At 42.2% G+C, this 19,939-nt stretch overlaps 1 protein-coding gene across 1 annotated transcript in view; it reads left to right on the top strand.

Moving 5' to 3' along the window:
• The window catches only part of APOB (apolipoprotein B), an 88,152-nt gene that overhangs the window by 50,724 nt on the left and 17,489 nt on the right, over nucleotides 1-19,939 (top strand). Inside the window, exons 22-25 of the mRNA XM_029595996.1 lie at nucleotides 6,183-6,358; nucleotides 10,322-10,521; nucleotides 14,447-14,592; nucleotides 15,577-15,953. Of these exons, the coding sequence (XP_029451856.1) occupies nucleotides 6,183-6,358; nucleotides 10,322-10,521; nucleotides 14,447-14,592; nucleotides 15,577-15,953 (899 nt within the window). The remainder of the gene's footprint in view (nucleotides 1-6,182; nucleotides 6,359-10,321; nucleotides 10,522-14,446; nucleotides 14,593-15,576; nucleotides 15,954-19,939) is intronic.

Below are 19,939 nucleotides of genomic sequence, written 5' to 3'. Positions count from 1 at the left end.
GGGAAAACCGGCACCCTAAAACCCGCTCTCGGACCCCAGCTGGACTTTTGGCAAGTCTTGTGGGGGTCAGGAGGCCCCCCCAAGCTGGCCAAAAGTCCCTGGGGGTCCAGCGGGGGTCCGGGAGCGATCTCCTGCACTCGTGACGTTGGGTGACAGGAACCAAAATGGCGCCGGCGCTACCTTTGCCCTGTCATATGGTAAGGGCAAAGGGCCACCGGCGCCATTTCTTTTAAAAAGTCAAAATGGCGCTGGCGCTACTTTTGCCCTCACTATGTCAGTGCTTCAGAAAGAGCATAGGAGCCCGGGACATGTCCTCTAGAAGGCCCACCAGGGCCATCAGTTTCTCCTGTGGGAGCCTGCATACCATGCCCACAGAATTCAGGGCTATCCCCAGGAATGTCAGTGTGGTTGAAGGGGTCTTTGATTTATCAGTGGCCAGGGGTATACCAAATTCCTCTGCAATTGTTTGGAAAAGCCGAAATAGCCCATCACAAATCAAAGACTCGTCTAGACCCATAAACAAAAATTCATCCAGGTAATGGACTATTGAGTCTGACGTTTCATGACAGGCTACCATCCAGTGCAAGAATGAGCTGAACATCTCAAAATAAGCACACTAGATGGAGCAGCCCACTGGCATGCACCTATCATAGCAGTATGATCCCATGAATTTGGCCACACTTCCTCAAAATATGCAGACCTCTATCAAAGGAAGCATATGTTACTGAGCAATCATCCTGCAGGATGAAGTAATTAACAGAGGAACCCTCAGGGTAAGACAGGTTGAGTATCAGCCTGTATTTCCCTGCTTCCTTTTTGAGAAGAACTGAGAGTGGGGAGATGATCATCTGCTGAAACGGGTCCATGGCATAACTACCTCTTATGTGGCCCAACTGCATTTCTTTATCCAGCTTCTCTCAGATGATATTGGCTAGGTGACTGGCAAATCAGAAATTGGGCAGGTCAGGCCATGTGAGAGGACTGCTGTAGGGAATCATGAAGCCTACTTTGAAACCCGCCAGCAGAGAAGTTGCTGCCTTCTTGTTGAGATACATGTCCAGCCAGGGTTCCATAGCATCCCAGCACTCAGAAGTGGGTGCTCTAGAAATCACTTCTTCATTATTTGCCCTTAGTGGCGCCCTGCTTTTTAGGGCATCTCAGGAAGGGGTGAGGACCAAATCCCTTGGAGCATAGATGCCTGAATTTGCAATCAGGCAAGGAACAATTGTTCCTATTACATAAGAACATAAGAAATTGCCATGCTGGGTCAGACCAAGGGTCCATCAAGTCCAGCATCCTGTTTCCAACAGAGGCCAAACCAGGCCACAAGAACCTGGCAATTACCCAAACACTAAGAAGATCCCATGCTATTGATGCAATTAATAGCAGTGGCTATTCCCTAAGTCAACTTGATTAATAGCAGTTAATGGACTTCTCCTCCAAGAACTTATCCAAACCTTTTTTGAACCCAGCTACACTAATTACCGGCATGGTTAAAAGGGGAGGTGAAAGAAGCTATTTTAGCCAAAAGATCTTCATTCAAAAATTGGAAGAAGGATCCAACAGAAGAAAATAGGATAAAGCATAAACATTGGCAAGTTAAATGTAAGACATTGATAAGACAGGCTAAGAGAGAATTTGAAAAGAAGTTGGCTGTAGAGGCAAAAACTCACAGTAAAAACGTTTTTAAATATATCCGAAGCAGAAAGCCTGTGAGGGAGTCAGTTGGACCGTTAGATGATCGAGGGGTTAAAGGGGCACTTAGAGAAGATAAGGCCATCACGGAAAGATTAAATGATTTCTTTGCTTCGGTGTTTACTGAAGAGGATGTTGGGGAGGTACCCGTAATGGAGAAGGTTTTCATGGGTAATGATTCAGATGGACTGAATCAAATCACGGTGAACCTAGACAAACTGAAGAGTAGTAAATCACCTGGACCGGATGGTATACACCCCAGAGTTCTGAAGGAACTAAAAAATGAAATTTCAGACCTATTAGTAAAAATTTGTAACTTATCATTAAAATCATCCATTGTACCTGAAGACTGGAGGATAGCAAATGTAACCCCAATATTTAAAAAGGGCTCCAGGGTCAATCTGGGAAACTACAGACCGGTTAGCTTGACTTCAGTGCCAGGAAAAATAGTGGAAAGTGTTCTAAACATCAAAATCACAGAACATATAGAAAGACATGGTTTAATGGAACAAAGTCAGCATGGCTTTACCCAGGGCAAGTCTTGCCTCACAAATCTGCTTCACTTTTTTGAAGGAGTTAATAAACATGTGGATAAAGGAGAACCGGTAGATATAGTATACTTGGATTTTCAGAAAGCGTTTGAAAAGGTTCCTCATGAGAGGCTTCTAGGAAAAGTAAAAAGTCATGGGATAGGTGGCGATGTCCTTTCGTGGATTGCAAACTGGCTAAAAGACAGGAAACAGAGAGTAGGATTAAATGGGCAATTTTCTCAGTGGAAGGGAGTGGACAGTGGAGTGCCTCAGGGATCTGTATTGGGACCCTTACTTTTCAATATATTTATAAATGATCTGGAAAGAAATACGATGAGTGAGATAATCAAATTTGCAGATGACACAAAATTGTTCAGAGTAGTTAAATCACAAGCAGATTGTGATAAATTGCAGGAAGACCTTGTGAGACTGGAAAATTGGGCATCCAAATGGCAGATGAAATTTAATGTGGATAAGTGCAAGGTGATGCATATAGGGAAAAATAACCCATGCTATAATTACACAATGTTAGGTTCCATATTAGGTGCTACAACCCAAGAAAGAGATCTAGGTGTCATAGTGGATAACACATTGAAAACGTCAGTACAGTGTGCTGTGGCAGTCAAAAAAGCAAACAGAATGTTGGGAATTATTAGGAAGGGAATGGTGAATAAAACAGAAAATGTCATAATGCCTCTGTATCGCTCCATGGTGAGAACGCACCTTGAATACTGTGTACAATTCTGGCCGCCGCATCTCAAAAAAGATATAATTGTGATGGAGAAGGTACAGAGAAGGGCTACCAAAATGATAAGGGGAATGGAATAGCTCCCCTATGAGGAAAGACTAAAGAGGTTAGGACTTTTCAGCTTGGAGAAGAGACGACTGAGGGGGGATATGAAAGAGGTGTTTAAAATCATGAGAGGTCTAGAACGGGTAGATGTGAATCGGTTATTTACTCTTTCGGATAGTAGAAAGACTAGGGGGCACTCCATGAAGTTAGCATGGGGCACATTTAAAACTAATCGGAGAAAGTTCTTTTTTACTCAGCGCACAATTAAACTCTGGAATTTGTTGCCAGAGGATGTGGTTAGTGCAGTTAGTATAGCTGTGTTTAAAAAAGGATTGGATAAGTTCTTGGAGGAGAAGTCCATTACCTGCTATTAAGTTCACTTAGAGAGTAGCCACTAGGGATGTGAATCGTGTCCTCGATCGTCTTAACGATCGATTTTGGCTGGGAGGGGGAGGGAAGCGTATTGTTGCCGTTTGGGGGGGTAAAATATCGTGAAAAATCGTTAAAAATCGTTAAAAATCGAAAAATTGAAAAATCGAAAAACCGGCACATTAAAACCCCCTAAAACCCACCCCCGACCCTTTAAATTAAATCCCCCACCCTCCCGAACCCCCCCCCCAAATAACTTAAATAACCTGCGGGTCCAGCGGCGGTCCGGAACGGCAGCGGTCCGGAACGGGCTCCTGCTCTGAATCTTGTCGTCTTCAGCCGGCGCCATTTTCCAAAATGGCGCCGAAAAATGGCGGCGGCCATAGACGAAAAAGATTGGACGGCAGGAGGTCCTTCCGGACCCCCGCTGGACTTTTGGCAAGTCTCGTGGGGGTCAGGAGGCCCCCCACAAGCTGGCCAAAAGTTCCTGGAGGTCCAGCGGGGGTCAGGGAGCGATTTCCCGCCGCGAATCGTTTTCGTACGGAAAATGGCGCCGGCAGGAGATCGACTGCAGGAGGTCGTTCAGCGAGGCGCCGGAACCCTCGCTGAACGACCTCCTGCAGTCGATCTCCTGCCGGCGCCATTTTCCGTACGAAAACGATTCGCGGCGGGAAATCGCTCCCTGACCCCCGCTGGACCTCCAGGAACTTTTGGCCAGCTTGTGGGGGGCCTCCTGACCCCCACGAGACTTGCCAAAAGTCCAGCGGGGGTCCGGAAGGACCTCCTGCCGTCCAATCTTTTTCGTCTATGGCCGCCGCCATTTTTTCGGCGCCATTTTGGAAAATGGCGCCGGCTGAAGACGACAAGATTCAGAGCAGGAGCCCGTTCCGGACCGCTGCCGTTCTGGACCGCCGCTGGACCCGCAGGTTATTTAAGTTATTTGGGGGGGGTTTGGGAGGGTGGGGGATTTAATTTAAAGGGTCGGGGGTGGGTTTTAGGGGGTTTTAGTGTGCCGGCTCACGATTCTAACGATTTATAACGATAAATCGTTAGAATCTGTATTGTATTGTGTTCCATAACGGTTTAAGACGATATTAAAATTATCGGACGATAATTTTAATCGTCCTAAAACGATTCACATCCCTAGTAGCCACTGCCATTAGCAATGGCTACATGGAATAGACTTAGTTTTTGGGTACTTGCCAGGTTCTTATGGCCTGGATTGGCCACTGTTGGAAACAGGATGCTGGGCTTGATGGACCCTTGGTCTGACCCAGTATGGCATTTTCTTATGTTCTTATGTTCTTATGTACCCATGTGTTCCACGGTGGCAAGGTTGGGGAATGCCTGTCTCATATCCACTCTCCCCCACAAGGGTAGCTCCTACTGATGGGGCAACCGAGCTCTGCATGGGGGCATGACAGGCCTATGCCATGGTCACTGACTTATGGGTCATAGAGCTGGGGGGGGGGGGGAGTAATGAGAGGTAGTTACCATGGTCACGTGATGATGGGGCCATTCTGATCACGATGCCCTTGTGCTGAACTGGCTTTAAGACTACCCTGGGGCAAGCAAATCCTTGCTCTGATTCCACTGACAGGCTTTAAAAATGTTATTTTATTTTTTTATGCAGTCACTTCAGGAAATTCTTAAAGGGCTGTTCACAAAATAGGAAGCCCAATTAGGAAGGGGGGAGTTGAGTAACATTCTCTTTGAGTACAGGATGCACTTAGAAATGAGTGCTGGCTGGTGACACGAGAGCCTGCTGGTGGCAGCGATCACAGACGGGCCAATTGCTGCCACCAACAGGGTTTAAAGCCCCTGCTTGACCCCCCTCCGATGCTGCTGGCCGACCAATCGCTGTCCTCCCCGACGGTGCCAAGTGTCATCACACAGCCACGTGTGCTGCTGGGAAATCCTGTCATGGACTGTGGCAGCCCACGCGGCAGCCACTATGGCGCTGGGCTCAGCGGGGCGCTCAATCTGCCATTCCTTTCCCCTCCTGCTGCCTGTGATGCCATCTGCTGGGCGAAGAGGGCGCCCATCTCCTCCCCCAACTCCTCTCAGTGAGTGAATTGACGTGGCCGGGCTGCACAAAAGCCAGGTGATTATGGGATAAAGGAGGAAGTCGGAGGAGGTTTGCAGTCCATGGTGGATGGGCTTTCCAATCACCCTATTATGTTCATGAAGATGTTCATTCTCTAGCTCTGGCAGGTCCAAAGTCTCCTCGGTCCCATACTGGGGATCTTCGGCATTGGTTTATCCACGCCATGTCAGAGCAGGCAGCAGCCGCCCATTTTTTTTTTCACTCTATGCACAATTGAGTTGTAGAATTTTCTGCCAGAGAATATAGTCACAGTATTTTGTGTAGTGGGGGTTTAAAAATGGTTTGAACAAGTTCCTGGAGGAAAAAGTCCATAATCATTATTAGCTGGGTAGACTTGGGAAAGCCACTGCTGATCCCTGGAGTGATCAAGGAATGGATCTACTCTTTGGAACCTGCCAGGTACTTTTAACCCAGATTGGCCACTGTCGGAGGCAATATGCTTTGGCTTTATGGACCTTTGCTCTGAGTCAGCATGGTTCTTATGTTCATAAAACAACACCATGGCAAATGCCGGCTCCCACCCCTTTCCATAGTTAATTGCCTTTTACCTTATTTGCTCATAATGACATGTAAAAAACATTTTCTATAGAAACTAATTGCGGCTAAGAAATTTTTAAAAATATATATTATCTGAGCATGCACTGCTCATAAGCAAAGATCTAATTTTTCTTCTTTGATTTTATCACAGATATGATGGAAAGAGAGAAGCCATGCTTAGAGGCACACTTTCAGTTCCTCGCCTAGAAACTGAAGCTAAAACTCAGACTGTGCTTCAGCATTCCACCAGCAGCATAACCTTTCAGCTTGATTCATCAGCCGCTGTTGGTGATTTTTCTGTCTCACAGAAGACTGCTTTCACATATGGTATGTCAGTTTACTCTTTGGGAGGGTAATTCTGAATAGTATTTTTTTTTTCAGTTTATGTTCAGCCTTTCTTGACTGGTCAGCCATTTCAAAGCAAATTACACTCAAGTACTGTAGGCATTTCCCTGTATCCAGAGGGTTTACAGTTTTAGGGAGTCATTTACAATGCCATGCTGAGCATTTACCGCATGATAAACTGTGTATACTGCATGGTAAATGCCTTAATGCAGTAATAACACGTAGTATTTTAAATACCTTGCACTATTCCCCTCCACCCCCCACACTATCGTGAGTATGGTAATGACCCAATTAGCATGCAGATCTGCTTATTACTAGGCAAAATGATGTAAACCAAATAACACTGCTTGCCTCCAAAATTGCAAGTCGTGTTATTTAACTTAAATTTAACAACAAATCCTCAGTTGTCGCCAACTTTCCCCTGGGAGCATCCGGACACTAATGCATGTCCCAGTGATTCAGGATCCATCTTTTTGAAGGGCCCAAACAGCCCTACACAATCCTCCCCTCCCCCAAGTGTCTCAAAATCCCCAGGGGTTTTTTCGAGAATCTGTGTCCTATCCCCCTCCCAGCACCCCACTGAAACCATGGTAGTCTACTGGGGCCCAGTGAGCCCTTTATAGCTCTAGACCAGGAGCCGCCAGATTTTCAAAATGATGACATCTGTTCCAAGTCCTGCCTTTGCCCCTTCATAGGACCTCAGACGGATGCTGCCATTTTGAAATATGATGGATCTGACTCAGATCTATGAGCATTTCTAGGCCTCTTTAGACCACCAGGGCTTCAGTGGTAAGGACCTGGGGGAGGGGGGGGGGGGGGAGTTGGGGTGTGGGCTGTGAATTTCCAGGGAAGGGGGGATTTGGAGGATAAAGTGGGGCAATGCATCACACATTTAATTTGTGGGGCAAGGGATCTCAAACATATGGGATAGAGTTGTGTTGGTCTGCTGGAGCCCTTTAAGAAGATCTCAGCCATGACCTCAACAGGAGCCTAAGCTGAGGTATTTTTTGCCATGCTATTTTACTGTGGGGCTTATTAAGCTACTGTACCAAGTACCACAGCTTAGTACATAGGTCCCTCAGCTTGTACGTGAGGTAACAGAGGGTGAAGTGACTTGTACAAAATCACAGAGAGGGTTAGAGAGATTTCAACCCTGGCTTCCCTCATTTGCAGTTTGTTACCTTAACCACTAGGCTACTTCACTCATAACTCAGCACATGCATGTATCATAAGTGTCTGAGTTATGCCTGTGTTTTATAAATTGAGCATCAAATATTATAAAACTAGCCATTAAGCCCATAACAACGGGCTACATTTAAAAAATTTTTTGGTCCATTTCCTTCCCACTCATTCTCCTTCCCACTCCCTTCCCCTCATTCTCCCTTCCACCTTCCCTCCCCATTCTCCCTCCTACCTCTATTCTCCCTCCCTCTCACCTCCCTCCTCTAGTCCCTCTCACCTCCCTCCTCTAGTCTCCCTCCCTCTCACCTTCCCCTCTCCCCTCACTCTCTCCTCCCTCCCCTCAGTCACTCCCCTCCCCCCCAACCCTCACTCTCCCCTCAGTCACTCCCCCTCTCTCAATCCCCTCCCCTTTCAGCTCAAACACAACCCCTTCCCTCGGATGGCATAGACGGACGATCTCCGGGGGGGGGGGGTTCCATCCCTCGCGAGCGCCGCTGCCACAGCCGCCGCTACTGCTCCTCCCAGCGCCATTTTTTCAGGCACGCTCCGCTCTGACTGACTGACGTGCTCGCCCGCGCATGCGCGGTAGAGCTGCTCTCTACTGCGCATTTGCGGCACGTCGGTCAGGGCTCCCTTATCTAGTAGATATTGTGCATCTCCATCCCAGATGTACACGTGCATGTTTCACTTTCTGTACACACACATTTTTTTTAATGCAAGGATCCACATTGTACACCTCTTTTTTAAATGTTTGCACATATATTTTATATATTAAATAACTGTAACGTGCATATAACAACCCTCAGTTTGTGTGGGGAGGCAAGTATTTTATTAAGCGAGCTGATGTATGTACATATCTTTTTTATGAACGTACTTGTGCGGGTACTTTCAAGTACCAGTTTGCCAAGACCTTCACCAGTTCATCAACATCCTCCACCATTTGCTCCAGATCCCCCCCCCCCACCCAAAAACTGCAGAGAAAAGAGAAGTCCGATTTAAAATCTGCGACTTGATTAAAAGGTGTAAAAGCATGTTACTTCATTTATAAAATACCTAAATGTGCATGTATTTCAAACCCCCCCCCCCACTCTGAAATGCTCTTTGTATGAACATACAGTACATTTCTTTGTGGCTGTGAGAATATGTCTGTACTCTTGCCCTTCTGAAAATGTGTTTACCATGCATAGAGGCTATTTGCACATGCATATGCCAATTTTATACGCACAATCCCCATGTAAGTCTTTGAAAATTCACCCCTAGATGAAGCATACAGATCATGTATATACAAGGGACCAGTCCTTTCATCTTTCCCTTACACTTCAGTGTTCAAGATTGCTTTTGATCTAAGTCCATTTCCACTAGCTGTTGAAAATTCATTACACCTAGGGCTTCTGAGGTGTTGCTAAATTTTAAATACTACAAATACTACAAAACACGGCAGCAAGAATTCTGACGGGTAAAAGAAAAAGTGACCACATTACCGAAACTCTAGCAGAATTACACTGGTTACCCATTGAGCAAAGAATACTGTACAAAATACAATGCACCATACACAAAGTAATACAGAATGAAAAAACAGAATGGCTGAACACAGCACTACGTGTACATGTCCCACATAGAAACCTGAGATCAGCTAACAAAGCACTTGTAACTGTCCCTTCTATCAGAACAGCAAGACTAACCCAAGTTAGAGAACGGGCATTATCATTAGTAGGACCTATTCTATGGAATACCATGCCACTAGAGATCAGATTACAAAGAGACATCAAATTAAAAAAAAAGTTTAAAAACTTGGCTTTTTAAACAAGCTTATCACAAAGAGAATGGGGAATAGAAAGTAGAAGGGGATGGGCAGTAGAACATCTGCACACAGCACCTAATTTGTGCGCACTTTATTATTTTACCTCACTGCGAAAATAAAATATACAGCTTATAAAATTATACTTGTAAATAAAATGATACCTGTATAAAAGGACATTTATCACATTCACCAAATAGTATTGATCATAAAACTATGTAACCAAATCTTAATGGCACCTGTCTAGAATGTATGTTCCTATACATTTATCATCATTATTTTATGTGCCTTCCTGTAAACCGTTGTGATGGTACTTAACTTCATGACGGTATAGAAAAGATTTTACATAATAAATAAATAAATAATAGGTGTTTATTTCCAGCTAACTGGGGTTTTTTGGGGGTACCAAAAATCTGTGTTTATCAATGTTTTCTCAGTGCAGGTACTATTGTTGGGTACCTTTTCCGGTTGAATCAAATACAATCATTTCTGCAGCTGAAGAGTCATTAGTTTGGAAAAGGCACAAAAACAAAGTGAAGGACCCAGGGTAGGCAAAGGAGAGGTGACAGAATACCAGGGGAAGTGGTGTTTTTCTGGTGTTTACATAAGAAAAACCAATTTTATTTTTCACATTGGGGGTGATTTGTCGGAGTTTCTCGGTTAGAAACTAAAGTCAGAAAACCTAATTATAACTAAATTATGTTTATCTACCTTCCCCTACCAGAATTATCACTGAATATAAGCAAACCTAAATGGTGTCAGACTTCGAATTAAGTTATTTTTATGAATTATATTTAGTAGTTTCGCCCCTACTGAAATCAGTAAACTTACTTTCATGACAATAGATTATCTATAATCCTACCAATCGTAAAACTGTATGCAAATTGATATTGCTAATTATTGAAGTGCTTGTATATATGAGAAAATCCACATTTTGTTCTTTATGTATTCATTATGGTTTTCAGATTCTGACAAGATTGAAATAGAATGGAACTCTGGCACCAGCTCTGACCTGAAACGCATTGCCAATCTTCCTAATCATTTTGGACTCCACGCTCTGTTCAGGAAACCTCTGAATGTTCAGGAGTATTCCGATTACATTCTGGACCACAATGTTGCCAATACTGATATGACTTTAAGACACATTGCTTCACAATCAATAGTGGTAAGTAATACTTATTTTGAAAAAAAATAAATTCAGACTTCAATTAGCATTATTATCAAAATTAAAAAAATAATAATGTAATTGCTTATTAGAAAGAAAAGTCAATAAAGCATTTCATATTTTTTTCTTCCGTACTACTGGCATAATAAAATAAACATTTAAAGATTTTAAGTTACTCCATCAATTAAACTCTGGAATTTGTTGCCAGGGTATGTAGTTAGTGCAGTTAGTGTAGCTGTGTTTAAAAAAGATTGGATACGTTCTTGGAGGAGAAGTCCATTACCTGCTATTAATTAAGTTGACTTAGAAAATAGCCACTGCTATTACTATCAACAGTAATATGGAATAGACTTGGGGTAGATTTTCAAAGGGGTACGCGCGTAAGATACAGTGCGCGCAAGTTGCACAAATGTGCACCCCCTTGTGCGTGCCGACCCCGGATTTTATAAGTATGCTGGATTTTAAAAAATACGTGCGTAGCCACGCGTATATCTTATAAAATTCAGCGTACTTTTGTTCGCGCCTGGTGCGCGAACAAAAGTACGCGCACACGTATGTTTTTAAAATCTACCTCTTAGTTTTTTGGTACTTGCCAGGTTCTTATGGCCTGGATTGGCCACTGTAGGAAACAGGATGCTGGGCTTGATAGACCCTTAGTCTGACCCAGTATAGGCATGTTCTTATGTTCTTATTAGGCGGGTAATTTTCAGTGGCCCACATAGGTTTAAAGTTTGTGAATATAAAGCATACAGAAGGCAATTTTGAAAATTAGTGTGAGAGCATGGAATAAATGGCTTATGGTGGGCTCCGGTAGAATAAAACTTGTGACACATAGACACCCAGTTTCCTCAAGCGTGTAGCATCCAGGATATTCTCCCCTACTCACACAGAGGAGTCAGAAATTCAGGAATAAATGGATTACTCTGGGCTCTGTTAGAGCAAAACCTGTATAGAAGAGATACCCACTCTCCACAATAATACCCTTACAAAACGCCTTTTCTGCACTGAAAAATGAAGATGCTCCAGCAATAGAAAATGAAGAGGACAACTAATGTACCCAGAAGCCCTTTAATACTATCAAATGTCAAAAAAGAAAGCTCCTTCTGCTCAAGGCTCGGTCATCAGAGCAACTAATTTTGGAACTCATTTTGAAGAAGACACAATAGTTAAATGCCTTCCAGGATCTTCAGCCCTGCTGCGTGCATTTTTAAAAAGGCCCGGCCATGCACACAATTGCCAGGCCCTGAAAAGGGGATGGGCCGGGGATGTGGTCTGGGTGGGGAGGGACGGGGCAGGACAGAGGCCAGGGGAGCAGTAAGTAGTGTAACAAAAAAAAAAAGTAAGTTTCTGTGAAGGGTTAAGGGGGTGGGATGGAGAGGGGAAGAGGAGAGGGGATTTAGGTAGGGAACGGGGGAAGGCCTGATTTCGTCACCGCACAAAACCTACTAAAACCCGCCCCCCCCCCCCCCGGCGCGTGCCACCCGCACATGCGTGCGTGGTTTTTAAAATCCGGCTCATGTGCGCGCGGCCCATGGATTTTATAGTATGCGTGCACCTGCGCGCACATGTTATAAAACCCGCGGGTCCATGTGCACACGCCAGGAACCACACGCACATGGACATGCGTGCGCTCCTTTTAATATCTACCCCTTTATGTGCTGAATTTCTGCATAAAGGGGTAACGTGCATGGAGTGGGAGTTACTACCCTTAAAAGAAGATGGGAGGGGGGGGGAACATGCATGGAGCAGCAGTTACTACCATAAACTTGCTGGGCAGACTTGGTCCATTTGGTCTTTATCTGCTGTGTATTACTTTGTTACTATCAACCCAATCTACCTTGTTAGTAGATATAAACATATACCTGTAGATTTACTTGCACACTTTTGAAAATTGAAAGTATGCGCCTACATAGTTTCTTCACCCCAAGTGCACTCCTCAGAATGACTCTAGTGTGTGTAAATGTTTGCATGAAATCGCTTCTTCAGGTATTTTTACAAGCACAATCCCCCGGACAATTTTCAAAAGCTCATTTATTTACATCAAACTGCATTGATCCTTGTGAAAATCAAGCCCTACATTAGTATTATAAACCTGAACAAGCCACTCGCCACCCCAAGCTTAAAATATGAACAGAGGAAGTGGAAATTTGATCTGGAATTGTTAGCTCTATAGTCGTTCTTTACAGGAAGTGCTGAAGAATGCCTTATGTCGATGTCGATTTTCAACATATGTGCGTAACTTTGAAAGTTACGGAGGTAACTTTCAAAAGAATTTACATACATAAATGTAACTACTATTGTAGCAATTTTTGAAAGCCATTTACCAGCGTAAAGTGCAGTTGCGTGGGTAAATCCTATGGACAATTCAATGACATATATTGTAGCAATTTTCAAAAACTCCATTTATGGGTAAAGTGCATTTACTTGTATAAAACCTATTTTTAAGAAAGTAAATGCTTTTCAAAATAAGGCCTTCTAAGTGTAAGTTCTGTGGCATTGGGAAAATAGGTGCATAAGTTGACTCTATGAAGACGGCATAGGTTCCTGCATCCAAGTCCACATGAAGGCATATTTTTTCTGTGGAGGAGACAGAGGTTAGAGCTGTGGAGGAAAAACAGGAGACTGCAGCCTGTGACAGAAGGCTTTCACAGCAAATCCCCAGCCCCCAGGTTGGCTGGAGTGATCTGCAGGCCACAGGACAAAAGCTAGGTAAACTTCAGTTTCTTATCTTAAGTTAAGTCCAGGAACAAAACACCCTTCATTTCAAAGGGGTAGGAGGTTTTTCCCCTGTATCTTCACGGTTGAGATGACCGCTACCTATGTGGATCACAGACTTGTTGAGTTAATTTGCAGTTAGAAGACTTCCCTTCTGTGCAGAGCAGGCAAGATAAATCCTGGCTTTCTGGCACCAAGGCCTTGGTCTGTACCCATCTCAACAGAGGGAATGAGGGGACAGCTGAGCCAGCAAAAGCAGCTTGCCACCCCACAATGGAAAACAACCATTGGATTGTCCCTCCTATCTGGGTTAGCCCAATCTTCAAGGACCCACAGAGTGGTATGCTGCCTACTTCGGGGACTGTGAATGGGGACATCAGTTCCTCAGGGGGGAACAGGTTTCATAGGTTGCTACAGATACAAGGAGCCTGCAGTACTACATGTATTCATTTTTTTTTTCCATATAGTTTCATTGTAGGGTAATGACATAGAGATCTGCATAATATAATATTGTCATATACTTGTTATATAGAGACTTGCCATATTTGTGCCCTTTTGGATGTCATCCATGTCTTATGTTATATGATTTAACCACATTATATTTTCACCAACTAATGTTTCTTGCTCTAATATTTATTCACTGGTAAATAATAGTTCACTGTTCTTCCCTCGTTTGGTGATTCTTGCCAGTAGTGTTCTACACCACCGAACAGGGAGTGTGAGGAGGACAGTGTACGTGGGCAGCACAGGGCTTGTCTGGTAACCCGCAACCTGCCACCACCCTGTCTGCTCATGCTCACAAGTCTTAAGTGGTGGTGATGTTGTTGGTGGGGAGGGGTCCTCTGTTCAGCCCTCTCTCTCCCTTGGCAGCCAGATACACTTATACCCGGAGAGAAGTGCTACAGCAGTCTGTCACTGCAGTGATGGTCCTGAGCTGGGGGCCCTGCAACCGGGCTCCTTTCAGAACCCGCTGAATATCTCGGCTAAATTTATGCAAGTAACTCGCCAGTCACTGCCCCACTCAGTATTTATTTATTTAGATTTATATAATCTGCTTTTTTGACACTTCAAAGCAGATTACATTCATTGACCTCAATATAACAAATACAATAATAATTTAAAAATCCTTAATATACACCTGCTATTTATACCAGAATGTTCCTTTGCACATTTCTCATGAATCCAAAGTATGTATCTGTTTTTATTGCAGGCAGTCAATAAATGGATAGAAAGGGCATTCAAGGATGCTCCTTATGCAACAACACTACAAGAAAAATTGCATGCATTGCAAGAGCTGAATTTGCAGAAACTAGGACTACCTCCTATCATACTTCCCATGCAGCTGTTCTTAAAAAGGTAAGCAAGCCAATGCAATAGAAATTAAAATGTCTTCATACTTGTTAGATGTTTCTTATTTTCTTTTTACTTCCTTACATACTGATGTATAAAGTACCATATGTAGAGCATTGACCAATAAGCCTCGTATTTAATTGTGGAAAAATCACATTTCAGTTGGCAACATGCAAGATTTTCCACTCTCCCCTGTTAATTTTTTTCAGCCTTTTTTGTGAAGTGAACATTGCTGAAGGTTGATAAAACATTTCTACTTTCATAGTGGTTTCCTTGTTAAACATGTCAGTCATAGTGCCTCTGATAAATTATGGGATCTATATACTAACTGCATTAAAATAGGCATATTAATGCACAATTTTAATATGCATGTTAATGAGCATGTTAACATAGTATTTACAAAACAATGATATACAAAACTGTGTTTTGCAAATTAACATGCATGTGTTAACATCTCTGTGTTAACATTTGTGCTAGTTAACACATGTCTGATTCCTCACTATAATAAATGAGATAATTTACATAGTTTTGCACCTCATAACCTCTTTAATTTCAGAATTAAAGTTAATACTGATTTCATATGCATTAGATGCCTTTGTTATCTAATACAGGTGTTTAACGTGCTATCATTTGCATTAGCGCTAATACACTTTATTAAATAGACATCTATATATGATTTTACCAGCATAGACATCTTTTCTGTAGGATGAAAATGCTCAATTCATATGGGATAGGTCATAAACCATTTTCAACACAACAATAATTTGCTGTTAATACAGGTATGATTCAAGTAATGAAATCTGGAGATGAGACTTTATAGAACTAGGCCATACACCAATCCAGAAACTACTTTCTCTTGTTTATGTGTTTATGACTTGCAAAAATTCATAGCATTAGAATGTTAAATATATGTCCTTTTTGACTCCTGAAAGCTTCATACATATATAATCTTATCAAAAAATCACATTTTTTGTGTTTTATTTATTTTAGTGATGGCAGTGTCAGGTACTTGCTTAACAAGGATAGTATCATAATTGATGTTCCTCTACCATTTGGTGGAAAATCCTCAGAAGAACTGAATATTCCAAGAACTATAAAGACACCATCAATGGATTTGGCATTAACCAACATAAGGATAGAACCTCAACAATTCCAAATTCCATTCTTCACTATTCCAGAGTATTACAAATTGCGCATACCTTTACTTGGCGTTCTGGACCTCTCCACAAATGTACACAGCAATTACTACAATTGGTCTGCTTCTTACACAGGGGGCAATACTACAAAGGGCGATGTTGATAGTTTCATTTCAAATTATCAAATGAAGGCTGACTCAGTCTTGGATCTTCTTTCGTATAGCCTGGATGGTAAGAATATTTTAATGATACAGATTTTTAAATGTTTTTGAGCTGGTCTGATGACATGTTTCGATTCCAGGATCAGATGGTCAACATCTGGGATCAGCTGGGTCTGGTGATGCTGTGAAAGCAGCATTCACAGCTTTTTGGGGGAGGGAGGAGGGAAATGGAATTGTGATCAATAAAATCAGACCTGGAGTCTGGATACAGAGCACATGATAACAGACTTCCAGCATGAACACTGGTGCATATGGCCAAACAGACGCTTGTGTTCAAATTCAGAATCCACCCGAAATCTGCCCCCAGGAATACCTCTTCTTCAGTATAGATAAACCTGCAGATATATAGGACATATGCACAGTGGCAATTTTCTCCCAGGTCATCAACCCAGAACCTATTTGAACTTGCTTTCTTTTCCCCTTTGGGAAAAAAGTGGAAGGTGAATGCCATCACCAGAAGCAACCTGGTACCTTTTGTATTTAGACAATTGCCACTGCATATGCAATTAATTTTACCTCAGTATTGGGCAGGCAATTTTGTAAAAGTCCATTCTCTGAGTAAAAGTGCTATTTTACCTGCAGAATTACCTTTAAAATTATTAACAGGCCACATAAGAAAGTTAGGGGTGATTTTCAAAAGGATTTGTATGTGTAAAACTGCATACATGCATGCAAATATGCGTGCATGTTATGAAATACCCTAGGCGCATGCACATGTGATCTCATTTTTAAACTCGTGTGCACCCAGCTGCATAAAGTCATGTTTCGGCTGTGTAAGTCGGGGAATTTTGTGACCAGTGCACGTCCACATCATGACCAGTTTCACCAGTTTGTCCACCAGTTCACCCAGTTTAGAGGTAGGGCCTTCAAACCCTCAAGGTTTAATACCTGCATTGTCCTCAGTTAACCCAGACTTCTCAAACTTTCCGAGTTGCCTGGAAATACTTTTATTCAGGCTTGCACCTCGTCAATAGCGGACGTAAAATTAAGGAGCACTGGACCTGGGCACGCGCCCAGGTGAGTAAATATTTACCCACACATCTCTTGACCGCACCCCAAAGTGTCCACACCCCGCCCAGACCATGCCCCTTTTTGAATCCAAGTGAGATATGCATACAGCTGGAGATGCATGCGCATCTGGATGGCTTTTAAAATTCGGTCAGCAAGAGTAAGCTCTACTTGTGCACAAATCCCTTAACTGATGCACGTGCTGGACTTTTAAAATTCCCCTTTATGCATGTAAGTGGGCTTTTGAAAATTGCTACAATATATGCCATTGAATTGTCAATAGGTTTTATGCATGTAAGTGTAATTTAAGCATGTGAATGGGCTTTCAAAAATTGCTACGATAGTATGTTACATTTACACACGTAACTCCTTTGAAAATTACCTCCTGTGCAAACATGAACACAATTTACACCAATTTTCAAAACACACTTACGCACTTACATTCACTTTGAAAATTATTGCAGCAAAGCTACCCGCACACAATTTACACTTGCTAGCTTGTGCGCAGGAAAAATTTGAGGAAATCCAAAAAAAGATGCTCATATGTCCAGGGTCTTCCCCAGTTCTGCCCCAGGGAACACCTCCACTCAATGCAAGTACATTTTCTACATATGTAAGTCTTCCTGCAATTTTATAACAAGCTATTTCTGCAAGTAAAGCACTGTTATTCCCACAGAAATGTGTTTGAAAAGAAGAGTCATTTTTAAACATCCTGCATAACTTGTGCTGCAAATACGCTTATAAGTTATACCAGTTTTCAAAGTGAACTTATGTGCATATGCGCTTTGAGAATTATCCCTCTAAATTTACGCTGCCCAAGTTACACCTGCTATTTGGCATGCACAACATTTTCTGAAAGTTTTTCATGTATATGCTTGCATTTTAAGCAGTAAGTTGCCTCTGAGCAGCTCAGGCAGAAGGGCATGATGGCAGTCACATAGCAACCGACTGCATGGCCAAAATGAAAGCAACTGGGTGAGTAGGGGGGTTGCCTCAAAACCTTTGGCGAAGGGCATGAAACTGTCCAGCTTAGGCGGGATAAATGGTGAGGCATGCAGCCCTCTTTGATCCAGAGGTCTGTGACCTTACTGCCCACCCATCTAATAAGGGTCTTGGAGCAGCTTGTTGCAGCAGCTGTAAAAAGGATCAGCAGAGATGGGAGACCTCATCCCAGGTTGTCCATTAAGGAGGACTCCAATTTTTGAGGGGTCATCTAGCATGGAGCCCCCTTTTTCAGCAAGCTCAGCAGTTAGCAGATGATAAGAGCTAGGGGTGAATACTAACTCTGTGGCATACCCATCAGGTCTGTCTGGCAGGTGGCGTGCTGTTGTAGAATTAAGTAACGGGATCTGTCTGGCAGGCCACAGATTTGTCATGCTATCTGGGTCTGTCTGGCAAACTGGTCTTGGTGATTGGACAAATGGACTTTAATAACTAATACTGATTTAGCCGAGTCTGGGATATATAGAAGGAATGTTAGATAAGGGTATTTGCCACTATGATCTTGTACTTTTTTTATTGTAACTGTTTAATAAAGCTGTGTTCAAATATTTGTTCTACTAAAACAGCTTTGAATGATTATCCTTGCAATGTAGCTTTTAGGTGACATGTAGGGATTAGATTGGGAGGGGGGTTGCCAGTGTGGGCTATCAGCAAGTGGAAGGCTATGGCGTGCCACTGTTATGTACATAATCCAAACCCCACTCCAACTCTGCCCCAGAAACATCTCTGTTTAGGCCAGGTAAAATTACAAGTGAACACAACATGTAATTTTGTGCATGCATTTAGCTGCTTATCGGGCAGGCAATTTTCTAAAAGGCACTTCTTTGCAGAAAATAATGCAAAGTCACAAGGATTGTAATCAACTTGAAATCATTCAATTTCATAAAGTAAAAATAGTAGTTCAGTTGCTGATGAGTGAGTGAAGTACAGTGATTTTTTTGTTGCACATTAATTAACATGTTCTTCTCTATTTTATTAACATTTTCTCTTTATTAATTTTCAAATATAAAATTCAAGTGCTCTTGATATTAGAAGCAACATAGATGACTATATATGCATAAACATTAAAAAACAAGAAAAATTTAAAAAGAAAAACATTACCAGTGCAATCCCCATATTTAGACCTCAAATTTGGGGGAGATTAAAGAGGAATGAAATTTCTAAGAAAAGTTCTACCAAAAACAATAAACTATACCTTAAACTGCAAGCTAAGATGGTATTTGGTTGAATTCTATTTTGCAGAGAACCCTCTTACTGCTCAGGTTAAAAAAAAAAAAAGAAATTTAGAACCAGCAAATGTAATCAAACATCTATACAGTAATTTAAATACAAAAATAGCACCACAATCCAATACTTTCTGTTTCTTTGCCAAAAATAACTTACATCTTTGCTGGGTAAGCCTAGAAACACCAGGGAACAAAGATATTTTCAGGCCTAAAAAAAGGACTTTCTAATATGAAAAAACAATTTAGAAGTCCAAATCATGTCAGGCTCTAATGCATATTTATCAAGCAGGGTAGCCCTGGCAGCAATTTCTATCTGTGAATTTTGCAAAAAAATATGTAAGGTTTAAAGTATCAGTGTGCAACAATTATTTTAATTGTTCCCCATCATTCATAGCAGACCCAGGTTTATTTATTTATTTATTTAGCGTTTTTTATATACCGAGGTTTAGCAGAGTTGCCTTCACTCCGGTTTACATTATAACAAACTGTTACATTGAAATTTTGAGATTACAATAAACAGACTGAGAACTGACATATAAAATTAGTCTAAACAAAAACAGGATATACCAAAATTTAGGTATACTGAAAAACAGGGTTCATAGATAATAAGAGATATCTATAGTTAGGAAGTATGACAAATTGTCCAATCAGCAGACTGATAGTTATGAGATCAAGAGTTTGAGCTGTCAGTAAGAGATTGGCTTAGACGCCAGGATTTTAGGTCTTTTTTAAAAGATTTAGAGTTTTCTTGACCAGCAAG

The sequence above is a fragment of the Rhinatrema bivittatum genome, chromosome 3 (genome assembly GCF_901001135.1).
Source record: "Rhinatrema bivittatum chromosome 3, aRhiBiv1.1, whole genome shotgun sequence".
Taxonomy (NCBI): Eukaryota; Metazoa; Chordata; class Amphibia; order Gymnophiona; family Rhinatrematidae; genus Rhinatrema; species Rhinatrema bivittatum.
This window is presented reverse-complemented; position numbering and strand designations above follow the sequence as displayed.